General features: G+C 48.4%; 1 protein-coding gene across 3 annotated transcripts in view; it reads right to left on the bottom strand.

Moving 5' to 3' along the window:
• Positions 1 to 8695, bottom strand: part of LOC143280450 (uncharacterized) — an 8736-nt gene extending 41 nt beyond the window's left edge. Inside the window, exons 1-6 of one of the 3 annotated variants that reach the window (XM_076585094.1) lie at positions 8460 to 8695; positions 5079 to 6366; positions 4506 to 4658; positions 3951 to 4094; positions 1749 to 1839; positions 1 to 1387 (exon numbers count right to left, since the gene is read on the bottom strand). The exon at positions 1 to 1387 is cut by the window's left edge and continues 41 nt beyond it. In XM_076585094.1, coding sequence (XP_076441209.1) covers positions 868 to 1387; positions 1749 to 1839; positions 3951 to 4094; positions 4506 to 4658; positions 5079 to 6360 — 2190 coding nt within the window. In that variant the 5' untranslated portion in view covers positions 6361 to 6366; positions 8460 to 8695 and the 3' untranslated portion in view covers positions 1 to 867. Of the gene's footprint in view, positions 1388 to 1748; positions 1840 to 3950; positions 4095 to 4505; positions 4659 to 5078; positions 6367 to 7695; positions 7772 to 8459 lie in introns of those variants that run through there. The other 2 variants (XM_076585095.1, XM_076585096.1) reach the window with 2 other exon arrangements.
• Positions 8696 to 10000: the final 1305 nt, after the last annotated feature.

Here is a 10000-nt window from a genome sequence, read left to right as displayed (position 1 = left end):
CCATACTAAGCAGACCATACGGCGGAACACTCAGTTTTGCGTGTGGCAGACGAAGTCATGGTAGGTCATACTGACTGAGTTCTGGCTTGGAACGCCGTCGCAACTTTAGTTGTGGCAGAACAAAAGAGCCGCATAAAACGCCCAAAATTGCCTGAGTGGGGTTGACAGTACGGTTATTAAGAAGAAAAAAAAAAAGAAGTTAATTTTCCTATGGTCTTTTACTGACGACCATCACGGCAGTGAATTTTTTTCACTGCGCCCAGGGCTCGGCCGGCATGCGAAGGCGGGGCTCACTGAGTCAGGTCGTTTCCTTCCGATGTGTGTCCGGGCACCCCGGCTCCCCAGTCGATGTCGGATGTATACCCATTCACGCCTGCATGGGGAGAAGAAAATCGGGAGTATAGCCTGAGTACCTTTTACCCAACGACACAACACTATGTCGAATCGGCCGGGGTCTCGAACCCCGACCGCTGGTGTACAGACGATGGACCAGAAATCCAACGGCCGGGCGGCCCATATCCAGCGATTCTGCCACGGTGTCTCCTCATGGTTACTTACTGGTAAACAGAACTTTCGTTGTAAAATTCACTCTAATTATGCACTATAATGAGTGTGTGTGTGAGTGTGTGTGTGTGCACGTGCCAACGAGCGTGCGTATTAATCTCTGTGTGTGTGTGTGTGTGTGTGCGAACTTGATGATGAGCACCTAAGAACAGAAAGGCAGCTCTCAGTCCAGCAACTCTACCCACCCAGGTTGGCAGCTCGTGCAAAATGACTGTTGGTCTCTGAGTGAGAATATGAGCTATAATTATTATTAGTATCCACGTCAGTCAGTCAAAAAACTGAACTTCCTTGCTCCTTTTTTTCTTAGTCCACTCCAATGCCGACATGCGACAGTCCCACAGCAACATCACATTCATCAGGCGGAGGGGACGCTGCTGTGTCTCCAGCCTCACCACAATCTCCGACTGTAACATGGGGATAAAGTCTCGGAACATTCCTCCCCACCGCTAATTCCCCATCGCCTCCAAACTGCTGCGCCGCGGCATTGTTGGGGAACAGTTTGTTGTTATTGGCCTCAAGGGCGTCATCTGCAGGGACGCCAGTGGCAGCTGCGTCATGATTCTCCCTGGGTGCCTCGACCATGTTCACCTCGTCCTTTCTCTTCTTCTTCGGCATGCACAGTTTCACCCGCTTCCAGAACTTGTGCAGCTTTCGCTCGTCTGCCGCGGGTCCCGGGTACTGGATGGGGGTGACTGAGTCCAGGATGGTCTGGAGGGTCGTGTTGAGGGGCTGGTCTGGACACACGTTGAGGTCTTCCAGTATGATGGGAATGATGCGGATTCGGCGTTTCAGCATCTCGTGGAACGCTCTCTGGAATTCGAATCTGAAACCCGGCAGGAGGTTGGGCTAAGTAAGTATTGTTTGGTCTATGCGGAGGGTGTCTGTGTCTTTCGTTCATGCACCGTGCACGCGTGCGCATGCACTGACACACGCGCGCGTGCGCGCACATACACACAAACACACAGAGTACCAGGCACACGTAGGAATCTTGTATATTTATCTAGTTGTCGGTGTCTTTGTCTTTCTGTGTACCTCTCTCTCTCTTTCTCTCCCAGTGTGTGTGTGTGTGTGTGTGTGTGTGTGCGTGCGTGCGTGCGTGTGTAGAAATGTGTGTGTGTGCGTGCAAGTGTATGCGTGTGCTCGCTGCACGCGTATGTGTGCATCAGTCCTACTTCGTCACTTACTCCGCCCATTCATTTCTGAGGTAGCTGGGAGTCAGTATCAGAATGAATCGTCTGCTGTTCTCCAGGGCATCCAGAATACTGTCACTGATCACTGAAACACATAGCACACAGACAGGAATACACTCTGGTATAAAATCTCTAAAGACGTAAAAGACAAAAAAAAAGAACTAAGGAAAGACAAATGAAAGGAAGAAAGAAATACTAAGGTCATCCAGCCGACAGTCTGAACATCCCATCCATTGACGCAGCGAGCAAGCAAACCATTCAGTCAGTAAGCGAGCAATATATGTACACACACGCACACACACACACACTGTCACACACACACACACACACACACTGGGCACACGCACACAAACACACACACTCACACAGTGGGCACACACACACACACACACACACACACACACACACGCACGCACGCACTGGACACACACACACACACACACTGAGCATACACACACACAAACACACACACACACACACTACTCTTTCCCTTCCTTACCGCCTACCAAAGGTCTCCAACTCCTACTGTCTCTTCCCGTCAGTCCCACATAAAAACATCTTCCATCGCGAAGCTTTATTGTTTGTTTTATTGGGAGGATTACGGAGAATTCAGGGGTGACTGGACAGGCTGGTACGAGAGTGTGTGTCAGTTTTCTGGTGATGCAAACGTTTGCCCGAGAGCGCTCAGCCTGGTCGTATTTACCGAGCCCCAAATATTGCTTTCAATAAGCGAGAAAGGAACAAGCTTTTTAAGGGGTCAGGACTATAGAAGGTTTGAAAGTGTAAGCCTGATCCAAACAGAAACTCACCGAATGGTCTCGATGACAAATCCTATTATTTGTCTAATGTTCTTATAGTATTTGTATTTGTATTTTTTTTCTTTTTGCCACAACAGATTTATCTGTGTGAAATTCGGGCTGCTCTCCCCAGGGAGAGCGCGTCCGTCGCTACACTACAGCGCCATCCATTTTTTGGGTATTCTTTCCTGCGTGCAGTTTATTGTTTTTCCTATCATAGTAAAGGTTCGTTAAACCAAGGTTAAAATTGCAAACATCAAAATTCCATGAATTTTTTCTGCATCGCTTAGCAACTACGTGGAAATCCGTCAAAAAAGTTCTCCTTTTTTTAAAAACAAACATTCAGTTTCAATGGTATTTCCTGACTGGTAGTACAATGGAATCCATATAATTGGAACTTTATGTCATTATGTCGAATGTGTAATATTGTTCAACACTTCATGCATCAGTCAGGGAATGCCTTTTTTCTATGACTGCAACACAAGTTATTATCCCTTTGTTCATATTATTACCGTTGTTATAGTTCCTCTGAGTGAATGGGCGTGTGACTTTTTATTTTATTTTTTTTTTTTTAACCTCTATCGTATTTCCTTTCGATAAGCTTTATTGTAGCAACGTCGTATCCCGAGAAGGAAAATGTTTTACTGATATCCACGTCCTGTGTGGATTTTTCATTAATCAATGACTAATTAGCCATTCACTTCCCCCGAAAACGGGGTATGGTTGCCTACATGGCCGGGTAAAAAGGGTCATACGCATACAAGCCCGATCGTACATACGAGTGAACATTGGGATTGAAGCCCACAAACGCAGAAGAATAAGAATAAAAAGAATTTGCAGAAGAAGAAGTCATTCACTCAGTCGACCAATCCATTATTCTCCACACAGTCTCAAGTGTAAAACTACCCCCCTGCTACCACTACTACTACTACTACTACTACTAAGAAGAAGAAGAAGAAGTAGAAGGAGAAGAAGAAATCCTTTAACCTCCACACACTCTCAAGTGTAAAACTACACTCCCCACCCTAAGAAGAAGAAGAGGACAAGGAGGAGGAGAAGAAGAAGAGGAGGAGGAGGAGGAGAAGAAGAAGGAGGAGAGGAGGAGGAGAAAGAGGAGGAGGAGAAGAAGAAAAAAAAGGAGAGGAGGAGGACGAAGAGGAGAAGGAGGAGGAGAAGAAGAAGAGGAGAAGGAGGAGGAGAAGAAGAAGAGGACAAGGAGGAGGAGGAGAAGAAGAAGGAGAGGAGGAGGACGAAGAGTAGGAGGAGGAGGAGAAGAAGAGAAAGAGAAGAAGAAGAACAACAACAAGAGGAGAAGCAGGAGGAGGAGAAGAAGATGAATAAGGAGGAGAAGAAGGACAGGAGGAGGAAGAGGAGGAGGAGGAAAAAAAGAAAGACCCACCTTCACCCAGGGTGAAGTCCCTTTGGTGCAGACACAGGCTGAAGCCCATGTCGTTCTCCAGTTTGGGTCGGAGGTCAGTGTGCACGAAGCTCTCGTCCGCATCCTCCAGCACGTACGACACGAAGGCATCGTAACGCCGTCCATCTGAAGGACCACAGCCACACAGTTTCCTTCAATGCACGATCTGCCTTTGTCACTGGACTGGGAAGTAGTGTCTAAAGGAGTGGAAACTAACTGTTGTTTGTGGGTTTTTCAATGGGTTGCACATGCTTTCCAGTGTCTTGCGTCACACCCAGACACGTGTGTTTGTTTGTGTGTGTGTGTGTGTGTGTGTGTGTGTGTGTGTGTGTGTGTGTGTGTGTGTGACAGAGTGTATGCGTGTGTGTGTGGATGCGAGCGTGTGCGCGCTTGCACGTGCATGCACCCCCTCCCACTCTACTTTCACCATCTCACCATCATATATCCTTGCAAACTTCTCTCCACCGTCCCACCCTCGCGACACACACACCCACCCCCTCCAAAAACTGCACATCCACACCCACAACCACAACTCACCGTTGTCCTCATAGGGCAGGAAGTAGTACACGACCTTGAGAGCGAAAACGAGGCGCTTCCGCCAGAGGAAGAACATGAAGAGGGCAGCCAAGATGACCGTCAGCACCAGGCCTACCGAGAAGGACCCGCTCAGCCAGCTCACCAGGGCCTCATCTGGAGGACACGTCACGTCAGCAGCATTGTTAGAACAGTAGTACACGTGTGGGTTACAGTGTAGGTATATGAAAGCGATTAGGATTGCGTTTGTGCACCTTGAACACACACACACATATATGCACTAGTATACACACACATACACACAGACACAGACAGACAGACAGACACACACACGTGCACACGGGCGCTAGCACACACACGCACACACACTTTAAAAACAACAACAGTAACAAAGACTAGAACACGATCCAAATGAAAATGAATAATTCTGCCCCTCTCTTCATTTCTCTCTCTGTCTCTTTTTATCTTTATATGTCTGTCTGTCTCTGTCGGTCTGTATTTATCTCTCTATCACACACACACACACACACACACACACACACACACACACACACACTAACACACACAGATCCAAACCTTGTTCAGGGGCGGGGTCGGGCGGAAGCTCAGTACAGTTGTCGCCCCTCCAGGGTTTCTGACAGTTGCACGTCTCCCTGCTGGTGGTCAGGTCCATAACGCACCGCCCCCCGTTGGCGCACACCCTGAAGCAGCCCACGGTGCAGAAGAACCCCCGCCACCCGGGATCGCAGCGGCAGGGGTCACGGGTCAGGTCCGTGGAGTTGCAGTACCCGTGAATACACGTCACGTCCCGGCACCGCCTCTCTCCGATGGGACGCAAGGTGGTGGTAGGTAGCTGGGAAGGCTGGGTGGAAGAGGTGACGAAGGGAGCGGAGGAGGAGGAGGAGTTGGTGGTGGCGGTGGGGTCGGGGGTGGTGGGTAAGGGGGAGCACGAGCTCTGGTCGTAGAGGCGAGGGTCGTCGTAAGGCGGCGGACAGACGCAGAACACCCGGCACGTGGAGGTGTTGAACTCGCACCTCCCGCCGTGTTCACACCGGTGTCCCAGGTGACACGTGTTGAGACCCGAGCACGTGACGCCCGGAGTGACGGTGCTGGTGGTGGTAGTGCTCGGGGAGAAAGGGGGAGTGGTGGTGGTGGTAGTACCGAGAGGTCTGCACAGGACCTGGTCATACAGCTGAGGGTCATCGTAGGGCGGGGGGCAGACACAGCTGACCACACAGGACGTGGTGTTGTAGAAACACGCCTTGCCCTGCTCACACGGGTTCCCGAAATGGCACATGTTGATTCCTGTGCATGTTGTTGTGGGTGGAGAGGTGGGTGAAGTTTGTGTTGCCGTGTCATGACCCGTCGTGCTGGCAACAGAACTGGAGTTCTCAGATCCACCGAACACATCCCCCAGTCCTCCTCCGGTATTCCCCGAACTGCCACCCCCTCCTTCACCTGTTTCGGAGCTGTCTGTCGGAGCAGAGGACCCGAAAAGACCCCCGAGGAACGAACCCAGGTCCTGTCCGGTCCCACCGGATGGAGGCAGTCCTTCCCCGGACCCCGAATCCTCTCCGCTGTCTGACGTGTTGGGCCTGGGAGGCGCCGCGTTGGAACCGAAGTCAAACGCCTGTCGTTTCTCTCTGCCCCGTGTCCTCGCGGGCAAGCCTCCGCCGTCCACGTTGTATCTAAAAATGTGAGAAGAATGGTCCTGGCTGTGTCCGGGCTGTGGACCTCTGTGGGGGTGTGTTCGGGGTGAACCAGGCGGGAACGGCTGAACGCTGTGCAGTAGGAGGAGCAGGAGGAGGACAACCAAGCCAGTGGACAGTTGTCGGTGGAAGAGGAGGGCGGAAGCCATGGTACTCTGCAGTGAGAAAGAGGACCAATGTTAAAACTTTGTAGCCCTGAGGCGTGCATTTTTCTTATTTCCAAACAGTGTTTGTGCGCAAGACGGCTGCTCTGATACAGCTCCCGCATAAATTCTTTCCTCTCTCCCTCCTTTCCTTCCCTTCCTTTCTATCTACTCTCAAGCCTGCTAGCCCGTCTTCCTTCTTTCGTCATTCCGGCAGGTCTAAGCGGACAGAACTGAGGATATGTTGTTTCTGGACAGCGGAAGACGAGGAACTCAATAATGACTTTGTCAGCAGATCTTTGTTCATTTCGTCGCGATGTCAACGTTTGAAGTTGAAGTGTTTGGATTCTGTTGATGACCTAGGTGATGTTTTGGCACACGTCAGCTTTCTAAAGAGTACCATCAATGTGCATGTATTTTCCATGAATTGGGAAGAAGGGGAGGGGGAGAGTAGTCTGATCATCGTATTTCCCTCCCTTAGTCTTCGCTCTCCCTTTTGTGTATTTGTCTCTCTCTGTCCCCTTATCTGTGGTGTCTGAGTGATTGTGAGTAAAAAAAAAAATTATATGTGTGTATGTGCATGTGTGTGTGTGTGTGTGTGTGTGTGTGTGTGTGTGTGTGTGTGTGTGTGTGTGTGTGTGTGTGTGTGTGTTCCTCACCCCCTTCTCTCTCTCCCTCTCTCTCTCCAAATTCTGTTATATATCGATCCGAAAATGTAGTCCTTGCACAAGCATATGCAAAATGTCAAAATTCCATTGTTACCCGGCATTTCTGTTGCAAAAACGAAAGCTGCAATGTGACCAGAGATATTGTCATGTTTATTTTTTTCCACGCTTTAAGACAGAGAGAACAGCACTGCCAGCCCTGAACTAAAAAGCATTAGCCTTGGGCTTTCTTTTGTTTCAGTTAATTTATTCTTAGAGAGCTTATTGTTGCCTATTTTGTGGTCGTTATGCTCTTCCTGATTCATTCCAAGTTAAGATATGTGTGCAACACGTGCACCCTTAATGTGTACACGTCGGTAACTTTACATTAAAATTCTTGAGTTCTGAGTTCTCTCTCTCTCTCCCCATGAAAGAATCGTCAATCTCAGTGCAAAGCAGTTTGCAAAGCGGCGACGCCCCCATTCCCCCACCCTCCCTCCCACTCTTCCTCCTCCACCATCTTCCCTCCCCAAACGGATCCTCTCTAACCGGAGACGACTGACACGACGCGGCCTTTGAAAAAAAACACGTTGTTGTCAGTTGGTGTTCTTTCTGTTTGGGGTATATATAGAAATAACCATGTCTTGTCTTTTGTCTTATATATATATTTATAGAGCCTCAAGCCTCCAATATTTACCTGTATGGACGGATGGGAGTTCCGGTTGGCTGTGTACGTTTACAGCGCAGTGAGGCAGTACTGAATGCAATTCATGCTATTTAATAGGTATTGATTTAATTTGTTTGGAGTGGGTCTGATTCAACAAGCACACCGGCTTCGGTGATTTGCAGGCACACACAAAGACACAGACGCGCACAGAGGTACAGATACACACACACACACACACACACACACACACACACACACACACACACGCACTCGTGCTGTCACACACATGCACACCTACTGACATACAACGCACGCCAATGCGCGATCACGCACACAGACACACAGCGAAAAAAAAAAAACATACTCATACTGGCTACGCACCTGCTTAAACAAACCTTACGTACGCACGCATCCTGTTCATACCGGCACATGTATACATCATTCGCACATCCATACACACGCACGAATGCACGCATGTATACACACACACACACACACACAAACACAGACACACACACACACACGATCACAACACGAGATGGAACATACACAGAGAAACACACACACACACACCTGACACACTGACAAACACATACACACATAGACACGTGACACTGGCACACAAACACAGACACACACACTGGCAGACACACACACACACACACACACACACACACACACCCAGACCCCCCCGCCCCCCCCCCCCCGCACACACAGAGAAACCCCCAAAAACAAAAACAACAACAAAAAACAAAAAACATACAGACACGATCACAACACGAGATGGAACATACCTGCGCATTAATCTGTATAACTGAATCCACAAATCAACTCCATCTCCATAATAACCCCATCACAAACAACTCAACAGACACTTTGATTCAGGACACTTGGATATAAACTCACGACAATCCACTCTCAACATCTATACAAGCTGACCCAAACAGCAGAAGAGAAAAAGACCGAATGAACACAAGACCACTGTCAACTTCGTTCGGAGAACATCCGCGTCAAGTCGGGCAAGTAAAGGGACATAAGCACCCTTGTTCACGCGGCATACTATTTTTGGAGAGAGAGTCGTACGGCTCTTTTAATTGGTCGCGTAGAAGAAAAGGTGTGTGTCCACACTGACATAACCAAAGGTTTACGCTGAGAATAATAAGAATTCTTCGTTTTCCGATCCGCGGCACGCTCGCGTGAAATGGGGGAAAGGGGAAGTGTGTAGCTTTGATGGTCCGGGAAAGACTGGATGGGGAGGGAGTTTGTGAAACAAACCCGTTCGAGTTTTTATTTTATTTGCTTTCGATGTGGTTGTGTACTTTGAACATGAGGACCATTCTATTGTATTCAAATTGCTTGTACAGTGGTAATATTTCCAGTTTTGTTAATTTCTCATCTGTTGATAGTGAGTGGTCGGGTAGAATAAGTTTAGCTGCTCGTCAATGTAATGAGTTGTTTTTTTTTTGAGCTGGTTGTGACTGGCATTGCTCCAGACTGTAGATGCATAATTGATATGAGAAAGACAATGTGCCCCGAAGAATAATTTTCGGGTTGGAGCATCGACATAATATCTAAGTTTATTGAGTAAGCCGGAACAGATTGCGAGCTAACTGTTTGCAGACATGGTTAATATGAGCTTGCCAGTTTAGTTCTTTATCAATAATTACCCCAAGAACGCGGTGTTCACAAACTTGTTCAACTGAGTTCTTGTTTACCTCAAGTTTTAAAGAGAGAGAGAGAGAGAGAGAGAGAGAGAGAGAGAGAGAGAGAGAGAGAGAGTGGCAGACAGGAGCAGAGAAAGAGAGACAGAGAGAGAGAGAGAGAGGGTTTTACCGTACTATTTCGCAATGTACAGGTAGCCGTGACCTTACACTCGTTATGCTTCACTGATTTTCCGACATCCGGAGGGATTGGCTTGTATTGACGCACGGGTACACACGAGCGTCAAATGTGCGTCTTCGGCACACTTAAGTAATTCTTACTTCTGAGCACACACACACACACACACACACACACACACACACACACACACACAACGAACGCACGCACACACAAACGGACACGACAGTGAGAGAGAAGGAGAGGGAGAGAGAGAGAGAGAGAGAGAGAGAGAGAGAGAGAGAGAGAGAGAGAGAGAGAGCTGCAACAATTAACACCACCACTGCCACCGCTACCACCAACATCAGTAACAACAACAAAAAAACATATTATCAGATTGCAGCAGTCGATTGTCTAAGTGAGACAGCGCACACAATAATGTTCAACACACATGCACATTATTATCATTATCATTATTGTCATGAGCATCTACGCCTAATCTTGAAAATAAGCCCTG

This window comes from Babylonia areolata, chromosome 3 (genome assembly GCF_041734735.1).
Source record: "Babylonia areolata isolate BAREFJ2019XMU chromosome 3, ASM4173473v1, whole genome shotgun sequence".
Classification (NCBI taxonomy): Eukaryota; Metazoa; Mollusca; class Gastropoda; order Neogastropoda; family Buccinidae; genus Babylonia; species Babylonia areolata.
Note: the sequence above shows the minus strand (reverse complement) of the source record. Positions and strands in the feature narration are given on the sequence as shown.